At 37.7% G+C, this 22,248-nt stretch overlaps 1 protein-coding gene across 6 annotated transcripts in view; it reads left to right on the forward strand.

The window, feature by feature from the left end:
• LOC126284650 (uncharacterized) overlaps window positions 1-22,248 on the forward strand; it is a 73,246-nt gene that overhangs the window by 45,949 nt on the left and 5,049 nt on the right. For all 6 annotated transcript variants that reach the window (XM_049983738.1, XM_049983739.1, XM_049983741.1 and 3 more), the window contains exons 3-4: window positions 5,223-5,379; window positions 6,693-6,791. In XM_049983738.1, the coding sequence (XP_049839695.1) occupies window positions 5,223-5,379; window positions 6,693-6,791 (256 nt within the window). The remainder of the gene's footprint in view (window positions 1-5,222; window positions 5,380-6,692; window positions 6,792-22,248) is intronic.

Below are 22,248 nucleotides of genomic sequence, written 5' to 3' on the forward strand. Positions count from 1 at the left end.
GAACGATAAAGTAACCTCTATGCAGTTGTGTCCACCTACAATTCATATCACAATTTATGACAGATATCAGACACATTTCTGGAAAAGAAAATAGTGTGGCCTGACAACTTATCCAGACTGGAAGAAGTAGTACCAATTGATTATGGGAAGATAGCAGGTGCACAAGTGAGTGATGGAAAACTTGAGAAACTTTACTCTAGTTCTCATCATCATTGAACTTTAAACAGCATGAAAACCCTGGTGGAAGATTATTATGGTGTGATGTATCAACAAGTAACATTCATCCTTATATTCTGCATCAGTTTAGATCTTCTGTGGAATCACTCACATACAGATTTATTTGGTCAAACATAAAATGAGATATCCAAAACTGGGCAAAATCGCACATAGCATGCCAAATAAAAAAGTTACTAGACATACTAAATCTGCTCTTGGCCAGTTTCCAAGCACAGGTGGACGATTTAAGGTGATACACATTGATCTAATTGGCTCCCTGCCTCCCTCAGATGAGTTCATATACTAAATTTATGGATGTCAAACAGTGGAAAATCCTGGCTGGAATGTAACAATATTATGAAAAACGAAGTTGCTATGCACCATGTAGCGGAGATGATGAGTCGCAGATAGGCACAACAAAACGACTGTCACAAACAAAGCTTTCGGCCATTATGGCCTTCGTCAACAATAGATGACAGACACACACGCAAACCCAACTCACACACATGACTGCTGTCTCAGGCAACTGAAACCACACTGCAGTGTGTGTGTGTGTGTGTGTGTGTGTGTGTGTGTGTGTGTGTGTTATTGTTGACGAAGGCCATAATGACCGAAAGCTTTATTTATGACAGACTTTTTTTTGTTGTGCCTATCTGTGACTCAGAATCTTCGCTATATGTTGAGTAGCAACTTTTCTTTTCATAATAAATTTATGGATGTCCATCTTATTGAATGGATGATATATGTGGGAAAAAGTACCACCACAGCTGTATCTTTATAATATCTTTATCCTATCACACGACTAGTTTCAGTGGCACGTTACCGCCATATTCATGCCCACTGTCATAAGAGTATTTGATTTATTTGGTACATTTACTGTGATCCATTAGACTGGAGACAACAAGGAGTCAAGTATAGACTCCTAATAAAAGCTAGTCCACATGTGTTAGTAACAAGGATCCCACAATATATGTGTGAAAGAAATCAAATACTCTTTTGGCAGCAGGCCTGAGGACACTGGTAATGTGCCACCGAAATTAGTCGTGTGATAGGATAAAGACATTCTCAAGATACAGTTGTGGTGGTACTTTTCTCACATAATTCATATACTGTTTAGCATGCATTGAATGGTTCAGTAACTGGACAGAAGACATTCCAATTCACGGTATTCAAGCAGAAACCATAGCATTGAGCATTTAATAATTCCTGGATCACTAGATTTGGAGCACGTACCTAAATAGTGACTGACCAAGGAGCACACTTCCAATTAGAACTGTTCCATGCATTAGCTAAGATTTGTAGTTCTAAATTAACTCAAACTAGAGCATACCATCCATAATTAAATGGAAAAATAGAGAGATTCCAATGAACATTGAAGCCAGTCATAAGAGCACATTGTACAACTAAATGGAGTGACATAATTCTGACTGTTCTCTGAGGACTATTTTGCTGTGTAAGAGAAGAAAATAGCTCAACAACTGTGGTGCTGTTGTATGGCATAATTCTAACAATGTCTGGTGATTTCAGTGTAAGGTTGGAAAATAAACTACAAATAGATCTACCAGCATTCACTTCTCAGTTACACCAGCATATGGATAAATTATGCCCTTCATAATGTTCCCATAAGGTAAAAGAAATGCCGATTGCTAGCAGAGATCTGCATAATGCAACTTGTGTATTTGTGAGGAATGACAAAGTGATAACCAAACTAATGCTTCCCTGTGAAGGGCCCTATGAAGTCTTGGAGAAGAAAAAATTTCACTCTAAAAATTTAGGATGTGGCAACAAGCATTTCACTTAAGATTGAGACCTGTCTACATCCTTGTGAACTCAAGCACCTGTGATCTACAGGATAACACACAGAGCACTTAGCCAGTGAATGAGTTACTCACAAATCAACAGCCACATAAAAGAAAGTTATCAGATTTGCTCGAGTTGTGAAATTCCCCAAAAAGTTCAAGTAATTGACTTACAAACTGATGTGGGGATAATGTATATATTTACGTTCATAACCTATAGTTCCGTAAATAATTGTTCTTTGAGCAAATGTGTGTGTGTGTGTGTGTGTGTGTGTGTGTGTGTGTGTGTGTGGCTTTTTTAATTATTATTATTTTAATTTTATTTATTTTTTTTTTCAAAGTGAGTTATTTTTGAAATTCTCAGAGTAATAGATCTAGAGTTCAGTTGTTTTGTTGTTGGAGTGTGATATTGGGCATGTGACAGGAAGGAAGTTCCAAGTAATAGTTCTGCATCCAAAATCTGTTTTTTGTGATTAAATGTATAAGAAGACTAACAGGCTGAAAAATCTTCTTTTGACTTCTGAGACATTGGCACACAGTGTTAAAATTTCAAGACAGAGTCATTGACAGTTATGGTGCTACATTAGGTCAAAATTTGCAGAAAAATCAATCATGACATTTTTTGAACCATGTTGTGACTGCAGTAATTTTTGAGTACAGTATAGTGAGTACACTTTGGTAGTTCCGTAGATAATTAACTAGTTTTCAGTTCTGCGATATGTTACAGTTATTTGTGAGCATTAGCATTCTAGAAGTAATGAACATGTAAATTTGTGATCCAAAAATTTTCTCAGATTTGTGCATACTTTGATGTCATAAATATTTATTTTCTTTGTTTTCATTTTATAAAATGAAGCTGGTATTTTTGTACCAGAAAAGATTTTATCTGTTTTGAAGACTGTATAAAGTTTCAAAAATTATGTTGAAAATGCCACTGTCAACATTTGTGAAGTATTTTTATATTTAACATATGACACAGTTTTGTTATTTTTACGTGCTGTAATTTTGTAATTTGCTGGTTTTTTTTTTATATCTCTAATCATAAACAAGAAATTATTATACAGTGAAAATTTAGTGTTGAAATAATTGGCTAAACAATTGAGCTGACGTATTTCTTCAAGTACTAGATGGATTCACGTATATTTATTTCCAGGCACAAACTAAATAACGTCCACTGTATTTTAATTGTTGGTGATTACCACCAACAGTTAATATGCAGTGCACATTAGCCAGAATGCATCTAGATGCAATTGTATGTGGATGTGTCTAGTATCTGAAGATCATTTGTACACTCAGTAGGTGAGTAGTACCCAGCTTTCCATTTTTTAAATTATAACCAAGAAAAACGTGTTTGTTTACTAGATATCTTCAAGGTGTTGTAGCACAAGGGTGTCTCGCTGGGCGTTGGCTTGCTATGTTCACTTGTGTTAACGTGCCACAGCAATGCTTCTGCGGCGTGGTTACTGTCGTCGCTGGCGGCGCAGTGTATCTGTGTATCGCAGTTTGAAGGCGATTGATATTGACTTGGCTGGGCAGTTTAATAAACAGCAATTCATTGGAGGTCCAAATGTTTTTCGTGGACTCCATCTGAACTTTACTTGTGATGTACAAGCAGTGTTTGGAGGTAGTACCTGGCTGACACTTGCTGTTGTATAGGGCAATCAAGCAGATTATGGTGGCTTTGAAGCATTTCCAGATGCTAACATTTTGGCTTGGAAGACATGGAGTATTGCTGAGACTACAGGACTGTTGGCTAAACAGCCTTATGGTACTCTTGTTCCAAGCATGCCATTTGTTTTGACTACGAAAAGGACAGATGGATCCAGACAATTCCTCTTACTTAAGACTTTCCATAGTTGGGTTTTTGGACAATTATGTATGCCGTCAAACCTTTTTTAGCAATTGTAAAAAAAGGACAGTAAGCAGAACATTAAAAAGTATATAAAGAGAGACAAAAAAGAAATTCTATAAGATGATGGCTGGGCCTGTTCTACTGCATGACAGTGAAATCTTGTATTATGAAGAGGAGAGATTCTAGCCATGTTCAGACACCTGAAATAAAATGTTTACTAGCAGTTAAAGGTTTCACAAAATTGGGCAGGATTCCTGATGAAATTATTAGACAAGAACTGAATAACTTTATAGTAAATGACAAAATAGAAAAACAAGAAAACTGAAAGGATCATTTTTGGAGGGGGAAGAGGTTAAGCCAGGTACATCGATACAGCAAAATTATAATTATTTGCAATGCCAGTGCTGTGTTGACAATGATAACCTATTGAGTGAGTTGAAGTAAAAAACTGATACAAAAAGTGTGAGTTTCTTCGAATGCAGAGGGAGTGGGAGGACCTTAAACAGTAAGTCATTATATTAACGATGTTTGGCAAGGAGGAACAAATGCTTTCTGATGTTGAGAAACCAGATTTTAGCTTTTTTCAAGGCAGTGTAATTAACCAGAATGAAAATGCTCTAAGTGGACTGTGTAAAACCAATAAAACTTTTGTAAAATCTGTATTTCATACTCAGATTAACATAAAACTACTATACAAAATATTTTTACATTTCTAGTACAAAATCCATTTGTTAACATGATAATATGTGAAAATTGAACAGTAGTATTTTAAGTTCATTTTTAACCTCATCCAGAGATTCTCCAAAATAAACAAATCTTTTCTAGTGCCAAAAATTGCCTCTTCCTAATGAAATCAAGCAATGCTCAGATTTGATTAAAAGAATGGACAAGATGTTTGTATCATAATAAGTTATAAAACACTCACAAATAACTTCTGCAGTTAATTATCATTCATAGCAGTAACTTCTCCACTAAACTACAAAAGGCTATTCAAACTAATTTGTGTTTCCAAAAACAGTTGCTGTAACAAGAAAGTTAAAAAATTGTTGCAGTTGGTTATTTTCCCTTTGTGAAGCATCAAGACAATTCCAGTTCTAAGCTATCTCACACAATATTTTGTAGCCCTCCATTAAAAGTGTCTTAAAAGATGAAATTTTATCGACTTGGGCATGGACTGTGTAATTTTATTCTATGAAGAACATATGCATAAAATTTCATTCAAAATAATGGTGTTTCAAAATTAATTATGCAACATTTGTTTGTCCACTACTTATAATTTAATTAAAGATGCATTTTTCTGTCTATATTTTTATCATTATTTTCATGTGTGTTTTTTATTAATTAAATTGTGACAGCTACCAGATGAGGACAAACGAATTATATCTCTTAAGAAATACCTGAAGATAGCAGGTATTCGTGTTCACAACTATTCAGATCTGTGGAAGGATTGCCGCAGTAACAAAGCGAGAGCACAGAAGTTGCTGTCACTCCTTGAGGAGAATGGTCTCAAAGGTAAGGAGTTTTTAGTTGTGTACAGTCTGTGAACAGTATGTGACTTGGTTTGTCTGTTTATATGTTTATATGTATATCTCTGTGCTGTCTCTGATTTCCATTAACAAGAGCATTCTTATGTAGCTATAGCACATGCAACCTGATTGCACTGATGTTCACAGATCATTCCACGTGGATGTCACATCATGAAACTCACAAACAGTGAATTTGCTACAGCTTTAAGTGCAGTAGTGCATAGTTTTAACGATTTTCATTGGGCCAGAATTTTCAGGGCTGCTGTTTTAGACTGCAGCCTGCTTTTAAGAAGTCACAATTCCACATGTGAAGACTGTGAGTCCTTAAGTTTGGCTATGGGTTAGTTAATGTGCAGTGACTTAAACAAACACCATTTTAGTTTTTGAAATTATAAATAAATTAGCATCTGGCTGAAAGTACGGTTTTCAATTTCTTTATTCCATTATCGATTTCGTGACACGAGCCCCCACTTCAGATGCACGGACTGGTAGTCCCGAAATAAATAATGCAATAAATAAATTGGAAAACAACCCTGCAGCCAGGGTTTATTAGTATGTGTGTTCACAATTGTTGTAGTCAGTACAGCAATACTTAAACATAAGTTGAAGTGAGGCCAGTTGTGGAGTTTCTTTTTCATCCAATTTTGGGAATATTCATCTGCTACTGGTTACTGACAATATCGGTCCCAAAGTTAATAACAGATTACATGATGTGATAGTCTATGGGAATGGCAGTTTCCAAAATAAGTATTAGAGAGAAACAGATTTCCAGCTGTGATCTCAATAATCAGGTCAAACACCACCAGTGAGTTACTTGTGGGACTGTTATCAGGACATAAATGAAACTCCAGGCTGAAACTAACAATGTAAAATAACAATGGTAATACAGAATGAAAATTTACTTCAGTTAAACAGTCTCAGTAATGAACAAGGAAATCCAAAAGTGTTGGCTGTGGTCTTTCGGTGAGGACCACCCAGTATTTGCCTGGAATAGGATTGTTTGTTTCTGGTGAACATTCTTACACATTCTATATATGAACAATTTTTTGTACTTTTCAATATATTTTTAGTGATTTGCAGTTAAATAACACCCCTGAGTAGTCATAAAGCACATCTATGTGAGCAATGTGGCCAGCTCTTCCATTCACTTCAGTGACAAGCATTATTATAACACAACTAACACTACCATTCATCATTGGAACAGTACATATTTGTAAACTAATAATAGAGATCTTCATTCAAGACTCAGCAGATACTTTTACACTCCAAATATTGTCATAGTCCAATTAATATTTTCAGGGCGACCAACTATAGAAAAGTGCAAGAAACTCAGAAAGAAGATTGAAACCCGAAGGGAAGTGGAGGAATTGGACTTGGCAAATGTCATGGAATGTGGAGGTAAAGAGAACACTATATTCCTTGCTTTGTAGTAGTTTCCACATGACAGTGAATGTGTTTTTATTGAGGAATATTAACACTATTAGGAGCAGAAGTAAGGAATCTACAGACCAGTTCTTCAAATACACACCTAACTTAAGAAACAGATTTTGTAGGTGTAATTATCATAACTTTTAAGCATTACTTTTATCAAGAGAAAAGAAAAATGAACCACAGGAAAAAGAAACTTTTGAATCACAAGGCACGTATGAGCTGGAAGAAATAGTCATTTCAGTGTTCGTTTTCTATGTGTATGTGCATCATCTCAGCTCTTTTTGTTCTAGAAAGTAACCCTAAAACCATCATCATCAAATAATTCTTATGCTAAATTGTACTTTCTAATTTGAGTTAAGGGTACTGTAGAAGGAATTGTGATGGTAATTGCTGTCCAAAGGAAAATAAGTCCACCAGTGAGCAGTAGTCAAAAAGTTCTGATTATCACCTTGAAAAATTAAAGTTACATAATTAGTATTTTGTTTGTTTCCAGGTGCATGCCTGCAATCCTGGTTCAAATTACAGTCCCACACCTCACTGCCTTAGTTGTATGAGCCACACTGTTTTGTTTTGGCTCATCTCGTGGAGTACCACGGTACTGTAATGTGGGGACTGCAAATAAACAAATAATTTATGACATAAATTTATTTTTTCAAGATGATGATTGAAACTTTTTCTTAGTCTGTTCTGAATGTGAGACTTTTTGATTCTTTTTAGTTTTGATTACCAGTTTCAGTGTAGAAGACTGTTTCAGATGAAGGCTCCATGTGAGTGCATTTTATGATAGGCACTAGTCAGTTCTTCACATTGGCTCCATGCTCTGTGTTGATGATGGTTTTATAGACCAGAACTGGTAAGTGGAACTAGAAATAAAAACTTTTTGTGATTTGAACTGCTCTATATTAAAAACTGAATCAAGAAGTTCAACTTGTTGCTTAAAGAGAACTAAGTAAGTCATGAAGTTCATGTTGCTCGTTTTAGTGGTGTTCCTTAGAGTTTCCAGGATGGTAAGCAAGATTGAAGTTACAAGACACATCCTCAGTTGAATCACTGCCGTTACTACATCCTTGGAGTACAATATCTTCCCATTCTAATGTAGGTGTTGGTATTGTTAAAGCCTCTCTGTGAGAGACTGATCTAATGGCAGATGACATATTAGGGTAGACAGTTTCATTCTTTGCTTTGTGGAATATCCTTCAGCATTCGTTTTATTATTGGCCTAATTTGTTTTCAGTATGAAACAACTACAAGTATAACAAAACATATTCAGTGAGTTTTTACACAGTCTTCTAGTTAATGTAGGCATTATAGGAACAAACCACTTTTGAAAACAAACACATCTGCAATCTACCATCTGTTTTAATACACAAACTGACTGGGGCCAACTACACAACTCTTACTTCCATCACTAACAACTTGCAAGTGTTGCCTACTGTGGTACTTAAAAATTTGCAGTCTGAAGTAGTAATAACTATATTTTGTTTGATGTTACAAAATCATAGTCTGTGTAATGGGACCATTTCAATGCTGTGTGTGATCAGATCATTGTCCTCAAAGGCTCCACACATTGGTATATGTCAGAGGTTGCAAGTCTAGGCTCTACCATGGCTGGAAGACCACAGACCAGCCCTTTTTATTACTCATACAGTTTGTTACCAAAGAAGTGTGCACATTTGTGTTGTAAAGAGTGAATTTGGATTACTTTAAGATTCTTGTGTGGTCTTCTATAAGCTCCTGAGGTGTCTGAGTACACTGCCTTTTGTTTATGGCTGGATCATGTACAAGAGAGTCGGGAAGGAACGTACTGGCAGATTAAAACTGGATGCCAGGCCAGGACTGAAATGCAGAATCACCTGTTTCTCGGCAAATCTCCTACATAATGAACAATTGGGCACAATAAATGACACACGCTCATGAGAAGTGAAGCTCTGAGGATTGTTTATTATTCATACCTGGCTAAGTCAGTCAGTAAGGGCATTGCCCACAAAGGGTGAGGTCCCAGTTTCGAGTCTAAGTCTGGCACACAGTTTTAATCTGCCTCAAAATTTTATAACAGTGCATATTCCACTGCAGACTGAAATCTTCTCTCACTCAAATTTGGTATCTGTGGTTGATGTATGCATTCCGCTCGTATTTTCTGTTGCTTTGAGATTGTCACCATTTGTATGACATTATTGCAGCTCAGTTGTACAGCAAGCTCAGTCTTTGTTGCATGGATCAACCCAAGCACGTTAAAATTCAGTTTCATTGTTCATAGATGATAACCTCCACGGCTCTATTTGTCAGTGATCTGTCTTTCCCTTTTAAAAGGCTCTTTCTTTATCTGTTTAGAGTCAATAATGTAACCTCTGTCGCAGGATTGAATCCCAGTTCTACCACAGACTTAGTCTGACTATAACTTAGTGTATCCTTCACATTACAACAATGTGGAGATTGTGAGGAATGCTACTTGGTTCATACTCCACGTTAAAATGTAAGATTACTGGGGTAGGTTAGGAATGTGCTGGTCACTGAAGTTGCATGTAATTAAGAGACTTGCACCATGCTGGTGAGCCACATGGAATTAATATTATCTCCGCACATTTTCTCGTGCCAAATTGTCGCACGACTTGAGACCACCACCTTCCTTCACCATTTACGTAATAACTGAAGACAGCACATTGCTTCTGCTTGGAATTCATTATTTGTCTGGAAGGAGTAGGCAATCTATTGAAACACTTGTTTAGTTGAGGAGTGCAGTTTGAACAATCCACATCAGTTAACCATATAATTTCACGTTTTTGTGTTTTCAATGCTGTTGTACATTATCTTCCTTTTATTTTCCTATTTATATTAACTACCCTCACCACAACTTTTTTGTTGTACATAATTATTTTTACCATTGTTACATATCTAGTAAATGCCTTGAGTGAGCTCTGAAACACAATCACTTCTCAGTCATTGTGTTGAATGATGGTACATGTACTTTTCACATAGACACACTTTGCGAGCATGTAGAAGCTAGACAAGAGGTAAATAAATGCTCTAGCATAAAGTCGAATTCTGAGCATCATGTGGGAATGAAATAATTTATAAAGGGGCAGGCAGTGGCGGGGATCGAACCCGGGACCGCAGACGTTTTGATTATGCATCAAAGACGCTACCCCTAGACCACGGCTGCCAAAATTTTGATAAATAATCAGCATTGGCGGCCAAAGACTTCCGGCATAAGAAGTCAGCCTCATTCTGCCAACAGCCTTGTCAAAGAGGGCAGAGGAGCAGATAGAGGTTCAGGGCACTCTCTTGTCCTAGGGGTGGGAAATTGCCCCTGAAGGCGGAAGAATCAGCAATGATCAACGACATGAGAATGCAGAAGGCAATAGAAACCACTGCATTAAAGACACGCAACGGGTATCCACAGGACATGTGGCCTGTAGTTGAAGAAGTGTCATGATGATCTCTCCATTGGCAAAAGATTACGGAATAGTCCCCCATTCGGATCTCCGGGAGGGGACTGCCTAGGGGGAGGTTACCATGAGAAAAAGATTAATAATCAACGAAAGGATAATATTCTATGAGTCGGGGCGTGGAATGTCAGAAGCTTGAACGTGGTAGGGAAACTAGAAAATCTGAAAAGGGAAATGCAAAGGCTCAAGCTAGATATAGTAGGGGTCAGTGAAGTGAAGTGGAAGGAAGACAAGGATTTCTGGTCAGATGAGTATCGGGTAATATCAACAGCAGCAGAAAATGGTATAACAGGTGTAGGATTCGTTGTGAATAGGAAGGTAGGGCAGAAGGTGTGTTACTGTGAACAGTTCAGTGACCGGGTTGTTCTAATCAGAATCGACAGCAGACCAACACCGACAACGATAGTTCAGGTATACATGCCGACGTCGCAAGCTGAAGATGAACAGATATAGAAAGTGTATGAGGATATTGAAAGGGTAATGCAGTATGTCAAGGGGGGCGAAAATCTAATAGTCATGGGCGACTGGAATGCAGTTGTAGGGGAAGGAGTAGAAAAAAAGGTTACAGGAGAATATGGGCTTGGGACAAGGAATGAAAGAGGAGAAAGACTAATTGAGTTCTGTAACAAGTTTCAGCTAGTAATAGCGAATACCCTGTTCAAGAATCACAAGAGGAGGAGGAGGTATACTTCGAAAAGGCCGGGAGATACGGGAAGATTTCAATTAGATTACATAATGGTCAGACAGAGATTCTGAAATCAGATACTGGATTGTAAGGTGTACCCAGGAGCAGATATAGACTTAGATCACAATATAGTAGTGATGAAGAGTAGGCTGAAGTTCAAGACATTAGTCAGGAAGAACCATACTCTAAGAAGTGGGATACGGAAGTTCTAAGGAATGACGAGATATGTTTGGAATTCTCTAACGCTATAGATACATCAATAAGGAATAGTGCAGTAGGCAACACAGTTGAAGAGGAATGGACATCTCTAAAAAGGGCCATCACAGAAGTTGGGAAGGAAAACATAGGTACAAAGAAGGTAGCTGCAAAGAAACCATGGGTAACAGAAGAAATACTTAAGTTGATTGATGAAAGGAGGAAGTAAAAACATGTTCCGGGAAAATCAGAAATACAGAAATAAAAGTCGCAGAGGAATGAAATAAATAGGAGGTGCAGGGAAGCTAAGACGAAATGGCTGCAGGAAAAATGTGAAGACATCGAAAAAGATATGATTGTCGGAAGGACAGACTAAGCATACAGGAAAGTCAAAACAACCTTTGGTGACATTAAAAGCAACGGTGGTAATATTAAGAGTGCAACGGGAATTCCACTGTTAAATACAGAGGAGAGAGCAGATAGGTGGAAAGAATACATTGAAAGCCTCTATGAGGGTGAAGATTTGTCTGATGTGATAGAAGAAGAAACAGGAGTTGATTTAGAAGACATAGGGGATCTAGTATTAGAATCGGAATTTAAAAGAGTTTTGGAGGACTTACGGTCAAATAAGGCAGAAGGGATAGATAACATTCCATCAGAATTTCTAAAATCATTAGGGGAAGTGGCAACAAAACGACTATTCACGTTGGTGTGTAGAATATATGAGTCTGGCGACATACCATATGACTTTCGGAAAAGCATCATCCACACAATTCCGAAGACGGCAAGAGCTGACAAGTGCGAGAATTATCCCACAATCAGCTTAACAGCTCATGCATCGAAGCTGCTTACAAGAATAATATACAGAAGAATGGAAAAGAAAATTGAGAATGCGCTAGGTGACGATCAGTTTGGCTTTAGGAAAAGTAAAGGCACGAGAGAGGCAATTCTGACGTTACGGCTAATAATGGAATCAAGGCTGAAGAAAAATCAAGACACGTTCATAGGATTTGTTGATCTGGAAAAAGTGTTCGACAATATTTAATGGTGCAAGCTGTTCGATATTCTGAAAAAAGTAGGGGTAAGCTATAGGGAGAGACGGGTCATATACAATATGTACAACAACCAAGAGGGAATAATAAGAGTGGACGATCAAGAACAAAGTGCTCGTATTAAGAAGGGAGTAAGACAAGGCTGTAGCCTTTCGCCCCTACTCTTCAACCTGTACATTGAGGAAGCAATGATGGAAATAAAAGAAAGGTTCAGGAGTGGAATTAAAATACAAGGTGAAAGGATATCAATGATACGATTCGCTGATGACATTGCTATCCTGAGTGAAAGTGAAGAAGAATTAAATGATCTACTGAACGGCATGAACAGTCTAATGAGTACACTGTATGGTTTGAGAGTAAATCGGAGAAAGACGAAGGTAATGAGAAGTAGTAGAAATGAGAAAGGCGAGAAACTTAACATCAGGATTGATGGTCACGAAGTCAATGAAGTTAAGGAATTCTGCTACCTAGGCAGTAAAATAACCAATGACGGACGGAGCAAGGAGGACATCAAAAGCAGACTCGCTATGGCGAAAAAGGCGTTTCTGGCCAAGAAAAGTCTACTAATATCAAATACCGGCCTTAATTTGAGGAAGAAATTTCTGAGGATGTATGTCTGGAGTACAGCATTGTATGGTAGTGCAACATGGAGTGTGGGAAAACCGGAACAGAAGAGAATCGAAGCATTTGAGATGTGGTGCTATAGACGAATGTTGAAAATTAGGTGGACTGATAAGGTAAGGAATGAAGAGGTTCTACGCAGAATCGGAGAGGAAAGGAATATGTGGAAAACACTGATAAGGAGAAGGAACAGGATGATAGGACATCTGCTAAGACATGAGGGAATGACTTCCATGGTACTAGACGGAGCTGTAGAGGGCAAAAACTGTAGAGGAAGACAGAGATTGGAATACGTCAAGCAAATAATTGATGACGTAGGTTGCAAGTGCTACTCTGAGATGAAGAGGTCAGCACAGGGGAGGAATTCGTGGCAGGCCGCATCAAACCAGTCAGTAGACTGATGACCAAAAAAAGAGGGACAAGATGAAGATCTCAGGAATCTTGATGGCCTGCTTTAACAATAAGCCATCCATATGAGCACAGTTGTAGGATATCATTTCGAAGTTTATTTTAATGCTTTCCTTCAAATGTGTTTGTAGATGGGAGCAAACATTAAATATAAAGGGGAATTAGGGAACACACAGATTGTGTCTTTGACAGTAGAAATGGTCGTCACCAGATAAGCAGTTGCTGAATCAAGATCCGAATGGGTAATGCAAATAAATAAAACCTGAACCCTGTTATATTGGCAGTGATACTAACTATAACAAATTTATTAAAAATGAGGCATTACTGTTGTTGGACATGGCACCCAGTGACTTCATGTTCCTTTGTTTTGTGTGTCATAATCTTTTAAGTGGTTTTTGAATAAGGCAAAACTTCAGTGACAGACAAGGAACAAGGGAAATATTCCATTGCTTACGAAATTGTTTTACGTTATTTATGTTTTTCCTGTGTCAAAACGTTCATAATTATGCAAGGTGTACATAATGTCCAGGAACACTCTCAATTATTTATTGCACAACAACTAAACATTGTACAGATGTTATACATATTGCATTTTGAAGAGAAACCCTGAAAGTTTTTTTTTTTTTTTTTTTTTTTTTTTTTTTTTTACAAACATGTGATATGCAAACCATGAGTGATCAGATAGACGTCAGTATGGTAATCGAATTCTGGGCATACCCGTCTCAACATGACATCGTCGACTGTGGCCGTCGCTTCCTGTATTCTCTCCCGGAGCTCTGCTACATCACATCATAGAGGCAGTACATACACCAGATCTTTAATCTGTCCTCACAGGAGAAAGTCACACAGAGCGAGATCTGGTGATCGGGCAGGCCATTTCATGAAATAATTGTTCCCTTCTGTAGCGTGGCCAATACATCGATGCAGCAGCTCTGTGTTCAGGTACCCAAGAACTTGACGATGAAAATGGGGTGGACCCCCATCCTGCTGAAAGATGAACGGAGAGTCCAATTGCATTTGAGAAAGGCCCGTACAGTTTTTGACGTGACAAGGCATAAAAAAAATTTCCTTTGGGGAATTACGCTCTGTGTTCAGGTACCCAAGAACTTGACGATGAAAATGGGGTGGACCCCCATCCTGCTGAAAGATGAACGGAGAGTCCAATTGCATTTGAGAAAGGCCCGTACAGTTTTTGACGTGACAAGGCATAAAAAAAATTTCCTTTGGGGAATTACGCTCAAATTCAATGCATTTGTGTGGATGCTTTGTATGCCAGATTCGACAATTATGCCTGTTCACTTTCCTTTTAGTGTGAAAAGTGGCTTCGTCGCTAAAAATCAAGTGATCAACAATGCCAACCCCATCCACATTCTATTGTTGCAATTACAAACAAAACTCAAAACGCTTGTCTTTGTTGCCATCATTGAGCTTCTGTACCAGCTCCAATTTGAGTGGTTTCATATACAGATTCTGTCACAGGACTTTCCACACTGTCATTGGAGCCATTTCGAGTGCACGGGATGCATGACACAAATTTCTTTGGACTCACGAATTTCTCTGTTATGCGCTCCACATTCACTTCACTCATACTGCGATGTCCGCTTCTCTTCGCCAGACACAAGCAACCCATCTTAATGAATTTGTTGTGCCAGTGGTAAATGGCATTCCTTGTTGGTGGCTTCTTACTGTACTTGGTTCTAAACGTCTGTTGAACAGCTGTAGCATACTTGTTTTTTTCGAACTCCAACACACAGAAAGCTCGCTCCACACCTGAACTAGCCATGTTGCTGGTTGGCTCTGAATATCGGCAAATTACCAAACTGCGCTGTGGCACTACACATGAAAAGAAAACTTTCAGGCCGTGTCCTACATGAGCAACAGAAGCGAGCGATAGCGTGTGACAGCTTCAGGCGACAAAACAACACAACCATAGGTGAAGTTATGGAAGTGTCCTACGTGAGCGACATCTGTGTCGCTGCCTGTCTCCCTCTGCAACTGGCGACATTTAAATTCAAACATGTTTGAATCTTGTCGCTGCAGCACCCGCGACACAGAGCGACAGCCACCTGTCTTCTTGGCAAAGCAGTGGAGTGGACACGACGGCAGCTATAAATTACTTAATACCATATTTTAAGAAAACTATTTGGAGAAAAAATTTGCTGCTTCTGCAACCTGTAGCTTGATATCCTTAAATGATAAAGGTCACAATTTATTTTTGTTATTCATCAAGTTACTGTGCTGCACGAAATTGAGTACATGGCTGCACAAAATTTTTCAGAATTTGCAGAGGTGAAATCACATTGTGTAGACTTTTCGTATTGTTCATTTATGGACATGCATTATTGCTCTTGAAATGTAACCAATATACATAAATTGTATTTAAAGTTGGAAATAGAATGATATCTCTTTTCATTCTGGAGATATTGGTTGTTATATCTGCGGACAGGTCGCTCGCGGTGTGTCCGAACCTTTCCAGCACTTCGGCAATCGAGTGGTCGTAAAAATCGTTGTATCTCATGAAAGGTTCAAGATATTGAAACGAGGAATTTTGTAAATGACAGCCCGCAGAAAGGACTATTTTATCATATGAGTAACACTCGATACGTTTTTGTAAATGTGTGAGCAGAGTGAATAGAAGACTCCCTATAACTTACACCATGAGGTTTTGTCCAAACTTTCATAGCCAAACAAAGGGAGAGAAACAGGTAAATGGGTTATCAAAGTGACCAGCATGAGATCTAGTTTGGCATGAAAATATTTAACTACTTGAAAGTAATCAAGGTAATGAACGAAAACTTAATTAATAAGCTGAGGAAAAATTGAAATATTTCACGAAAAGCTGCTGTAAATGAAGTGTCAAAAATGTCATCTGTTCATGACCTAGCTATTTCGCACATAAAAAGATACTTTGGTGTGATATTTAAATGTCAAAAAGGCTTCCTTCGAATCAAGTATGTTAGGAAGGCAAACAAGGAGTCAGTAAGAATAAAACTTGAAATTCAAAAATGGAAGAAATCAGTCAAATATTTTATGAAATGATTTGTGTAAAAGAAATAAGTAGATCAGAGAAACGTTCTATGTGCCCTTGAATGATACTCAAAATCATGACCAGAAAATGAGGTGCACCAAATATTTCCCTCATATTTTTTATTTCGTACTTTTAGACAAATCATTATACAAAAGATTTGACTTTCTTTTCAAAAATTTTGCAAGCTTTACTTTTACACACTATTTAGAGTCTTTGAAACGCTTTGCGTTAACACTGACTGCTGATGAATTACGTTCACAACATCAAATATCTTTAAAATTTCATTGTTCATTGTAATATATTAGGAATTAAATGTGTGTGATATACTGGGATAGGTGTGAAGATCAAGTTCTTTGGCAAAACCTTAAAAATATACTTAGCGATACAGTGTGTACAGTATACATAAAAAATCATAACTGAGTTAGTAATAATATGAGAATGGCCGGGAATTGGACCCAGGACCTTTTCCTCATTCACAATTATGAACTTTGCACACTATCCCTACACCACAACTACCTATTGTTCATTAGTATCAATCTGTGTGTTTGTTTGTATTTAACGTAGTTAGTTATGTAATAGTCATTCCTCCACATTTATTGGTTGTTAAAAGTTCTTGATCATGTAAAAAAAATTCATATTTAATTTATTGATGAGATAGTCGAATGCTCCTCTGCTCATTCGCGTGTATTTAGAGAACTTGTCTGGTGATCTTCACAGTTGATGATACTTACAAAATTCTCCGTGGAGATTCCTCCCTTTGTAAATTTCATGCACAGCGTTTCTTTTCGCTTAATTTTCTTAAGTAAACCTTAATCTGTAGCCTTACTCTTGAGCTACCGTATTCTACAGGTTAAGGACGCTGTTTTATAGAAACAGCTGGTTGACTCTAAGCAGCCATCTTGTAGCATGACATGGTTGTTCACACGCAGAACACCCAAGGTTTTTGCCCGAAGTTGCATCTTGTCGCTAGCAGTCGCTCGCTGTCACTCGCGTAGGACACGGCCTCAGGGTTTCTCTCCAAAATGACATATGTATGATACCTGTACAATGTTTGGTTCTTGTGCAATAAATAATTGAAAGTGTTCCGGGACTTTATGTACATCCTGTACTTGTATAGTTTCATTTTGACCATCGAAGCAATTACTAAAGCCAGCCACAGTTTTATTTGTTTGTAAAGAAATAAAAAATTATGACTGTTGCAAAAATTTTTTGACAAAGATTACACCATTGTTTTAACCAAGAATAAAAGAAAGTGACCTTCATAATTGGCCTCAAAATTAACTATCCGTTTAATTTTCATTAATATTGGTAAATTGTGTAGCCAGTTCAGTCAGTAACACGAGTTCGTACTCTAATTGCTGGATGACATATTACAAATAATTTTAAACAAATGTATCTGTCAAATAAACATGTAAAAAAACAGTCAGTATTTGTTTGGAACAAGTTTTATGCCTATTTTGGAGCAGTCACAGTAATGTGAAGTAGACTCTCACTGGAAAATCTTACTTTTACTTTCCTCTCGAAGAAAAAGAGCAAAGTGCAAAGTGGTAGGAGGGTGCATAGGGCAAGTCTTGCAGTGGGTATGGTCACAGGGGTAGGAGCCGTAGGGTAGGGAGATTGATGCAGAAGGAGCATAGGGTCTGACAAGAATATTGTGAAGTGGGAGGGTGACAAAAAATTATTCTAGGTGTGCTGTGCAGAATCTCACACAGAATAGATCTCATTTCATGGCGTGATTTTAGGAAGTCATGGCCTCGTTGAACTAGCTGATTAATACATTCCACGCCAGGATAATACTGAGTGACCAGTGGTGTGCTTCGAACTTGTTTTTTGGAGGGTTCAGCAATACCAGGATTCAGTGTGATGGTCCAGGAAATCTGCTGTAAGTGGCAAAACATGTACTGTCAAAGGGAGAGCCACCTGTTAAATGACACATCATATACCAGCTGTTTGGTATATTACATTGGCATGACTACCACCTAATTATCAATTAGGATGAATGGTCATAGGCAGAAGATGTACAGTGCCTACCTGCAGTATCCTGTTGCAGAGCATACTCTACAATATGACAATCATGACCTTGGTGCCTGTGTCATCACATGCACCATCTGGATTCTTCCCCCAAACATCAGTTTCTCAGAGCTTTACAGGTGGGAACTAGCGCTACAACATGTCCTGGCCTTAATTTACGTTAATTTCTTTCGTCTTAGAATTTCTTCACAGTAACTACTCTTTGCTTCACTCCATTTTAGTTTTCTATATCCTTCACTGTCTTACCTGTTTATTTTTCTCTGCCCCCTTCCATCTCTGTTACTTACAATGCATTTAACTTTTCACTCTTATTAACTCATACATTATGTTTAAGCAGTAATCTCTGTCTTGCATACTACCCTGTCTTCCACCTTTAAGCTCTCAGGCTTTCAAATCCCATCCGATGCAGCCTCCAACAATCAGTTTTTCCTTCTCATGCCATCCGGTAAGTTTCCCATGACCCGCGATTCTGGACGACTTTCCCCAAACCCACCCCTTTTCCTAAACCTCTCCAGTCTTTTTCCTCCACCTCTCTTCCTTCCCCATCAACACTTCTGCCTGAATAAGGAGCCACTGGCTCCAGAAGCCTGCATAGTTAATGTGTTCTGCCACCACTTGGTGAGTAAATTTTGTTATCCATACAGTTAAATTATTTTCTCAAAAATTGATTGTTTTTATTGTTATATTAAGCCATTTATTATTTGGCACAGGCAGACTCTTCTCTGAATGCAAACAGTTAACCAATTATAGGGACTTTCCGCAAGTCATCATCTGAACAATGAGCAGGGGCTCTGTTGAATTATTATAGATTTTTAGTGACACTGTTCAATGCAAGGCCCTAAACATCAGCAACAAGAAACAAAATAATTTGTGGACAGTAAGATAAATCTTAAATGTCAAAGTAATAATAATAATAATAATAATAATAATAATAATAATAGTAATAATAATAATAATAATAATAATTGTTTTGTATACTTGTGATCTGTATCCAGTCGTGTTGGTTCCTAGGTTTGTTGCTTGGTAATAACCAAGCAACAAACCTGGGAACCAACACAACTGGATACAGATGACAAGTATACACAACATTTATTATCAGATACCCAGCATTAAAATTTTTAACAGAACGACTAGCTGATCAGATCCATGTAATAATCAAAAATAACAGGATACCCCAGTCAGAATTAGAAAACATCAAACAACAAGTACAACAAATACTGGAACAAAATAATGTGCAATTAGAAGAAGAAGAAAATACAATAATGGACTCAAACATCCCAGAGCAAACAAACAAAGAACAACATGCATCAATTAAACAATCAGCGGAAAACGAAATATTAAGACAGCCACCAGAACAAGCACAAATAGAACCCGAAGTAACACACATGTTAGATATAGAAGAAAAATTTCAGCTGACATATATAGAATACAAAGACACAAATACAGACATTAGACCATTCTTGCATAGACTGCCAAATAACCCACAAGTCGAAACAACTATAAAAACTATCAACACAATCATACACAACAAAATAAGTGAAAACACAACTATGGAAGAGTTACAACTACTGGTTTATATAGGAGCACTCACTACACTAAATATACACACTAGTCAGAGATCAGAACCAACCAATACACAGAAGAAACCCACAAAACCAGCATGGCAACACAGGCTAAAGATCAGAATATAAAAACCGAGAAAAGATATCGGACAGCTAACACAATTTATAAGAAATGAAATGTCAGAAAAAAATCGAAAAAGGTTAGGTAAAATCTCACAACATTTCTGGAGCAACACATGGTCAAATCCGGGACAACATAACAGGCATGCACGGTGGATACAAGCAGAAACAGATACATACAAAATGATACCACAAATGTCTGAAGTGATAATTTTGCAACATGAAGTCACCCAAGCAATTAATTCTACTCACAATTGGAAAGCCCCTGGAAAAGATAAAATAGCAAATTTCTGGCTAAAGAAGTTCACCTCAACACATTCATATCTAACTAAATTATTTAACATAATGATGTAAATAAAATAGAAAGAAACTTCCACATGGGAAAAATATATTAAAAACAAAGATTCCAAGAGTTACCAAGTGGGAAAGCACCGGTAGACAGGCACAAAGAGGGAAGGAGAAGGAAAGATGAAAGGATGTGGGTTTTAATGGAGAGAGTAAGAAGTCATTCCAACCCCGGAAGAGGATGTGTGTGTGTGTGTGTGTGTGTGTGTGTGTGTGTGTGTGTGTGTGTGTGTGTGTGTGTGTGTGTGCGTGCGCGCGCGCGCGCGCGCGCGCGCGCGCGCGCGCGCGCGCGCGCGCGCGCGCGCGCGCGCGCGCGCGAGTCTTCCGGGGTTGGAATGACTTCTTACTCTCTCCATTAAAACCCACATCCTTTCATCTTTCCTTCTCCTTTCCTCTTTCCTGATGAAGCAACCGCCAGTTGCGAAAGCTCGAAATTTTGTGTGTGTGTTTGTGTGTTATTTTATTGTGCCTGTCTACTGGCGCTTTCCCGCTTGGTAAGTCTTGGAATCTTTGTTTTTCATATAAATTATTTAAGTTATATTGCAGACCCATACACATTCCCTGATACACTTATGCATGGAATAACGTATCTGAAACCTAAAGATCAAGCAGACACAGCACACCCAGTTAAATATCGCCCCATAACATGCCTACCAACAATATACAAAATATTAACTTCAGTCATTACACAGAAATTAATTACGCATACAACACAGAACAAAATTATAAATGAAGAATGAAAAGGCTGTTGCAAAGGAGCACGAGGATGTAAAGAGCAACTGATAACAGATGCAGAGGTGACATATCAAGCTAAAACTAAACAAAGGTCGCTACACTACGCATACATTGAGTACCAAAAAGTTTTTGATAGTGTAATAGTGTACCCCACTCATGGTTACTACAAATATTGGAAATATACAAAGTAGATCCTAAATTGATACAGTTCCTAAACATAGTAATGGAAAATTGGAAAACCACACTTAATATGCAAACAAATTCAAATAATATCACATCACGGCCAATACAGATTAAGCGTGGAATATACCAAGGAGACTCATTAAGTCCTTTCTGGTTCTGCGTTGCTCTGAACCCACTATCCAACATGCTAAATAATACAAATTATGGATACAATATTACTGGAACATATCCACACAATATCACACATTTGCTATACATGGATGATCTAAAACTACTGGCAGCAACAAATCAACAACTCAACCAATTGCTAAAGATAACAGAAGTATTCAGCAATGATATAAATATGGATTTTGGAACAGACAAATGTAAGAAAAATAGCATAGTCAAGGGAAAACACACTAAACAGGAAGATTACATATTGGATAACCACAGCGACTGCATAGAAGCGATGGAAAAAACAGATGCCTATAAATATCTAGGATACAGACAAAAAATAGGAATAGATAATACAAAAAAAAAATATTAAAGAAGAACTAAAAGAAAAATATAGACAAAGACTAACAAAAATACTGAAAACAGAATTGACAGCAAGAAACAAGACAAATGCTATAAATACTTATGCTATACCAATATTGACCTACTCCTTTGGAGTAGTGAAATGGAGTAACACAGACCTCGAAGCACTCAATACACTTACACGATCACAATGCCACAAATATAGAATACATCACATACATTCAGCAACACATTAAGCACACATTAAGCAGAAAGGAAGGAGGAAGGGGATTTATCGACATAAAAAACCTACATTATGGACAGGTAGACAATTTAAGAAAATTCTTTATAGAACGAGCAGAAACTAGCAAAATACACAAAGCAATCACTCGGATAAATACATCGGCTACACCACTGCAATTTCATAACCACTTCTACAATCCTTTAGATCACATAACATCAACAGATACGAAGAAAGTAAATTGGAAAAAGAAAACACTACATGGCAAGCACCCGTA

Source organism: Schistocerca gregaria, chromosome 8 (assembly GCF_023897955.1).
Source record: "Schistocerca gregaria isolate iqSchGreg1 chromosome 8, iqSchGreg1.2, whole genome shotgun sequence".
In the NCBI taxonomy this organism is placed as follows: domain Eukaryota; kingdom Metazoa; phylum Arthropoda; class Insecta; order Orthoptera; family Acrididae; genus Schistocerca; species Schistocerca gregaria.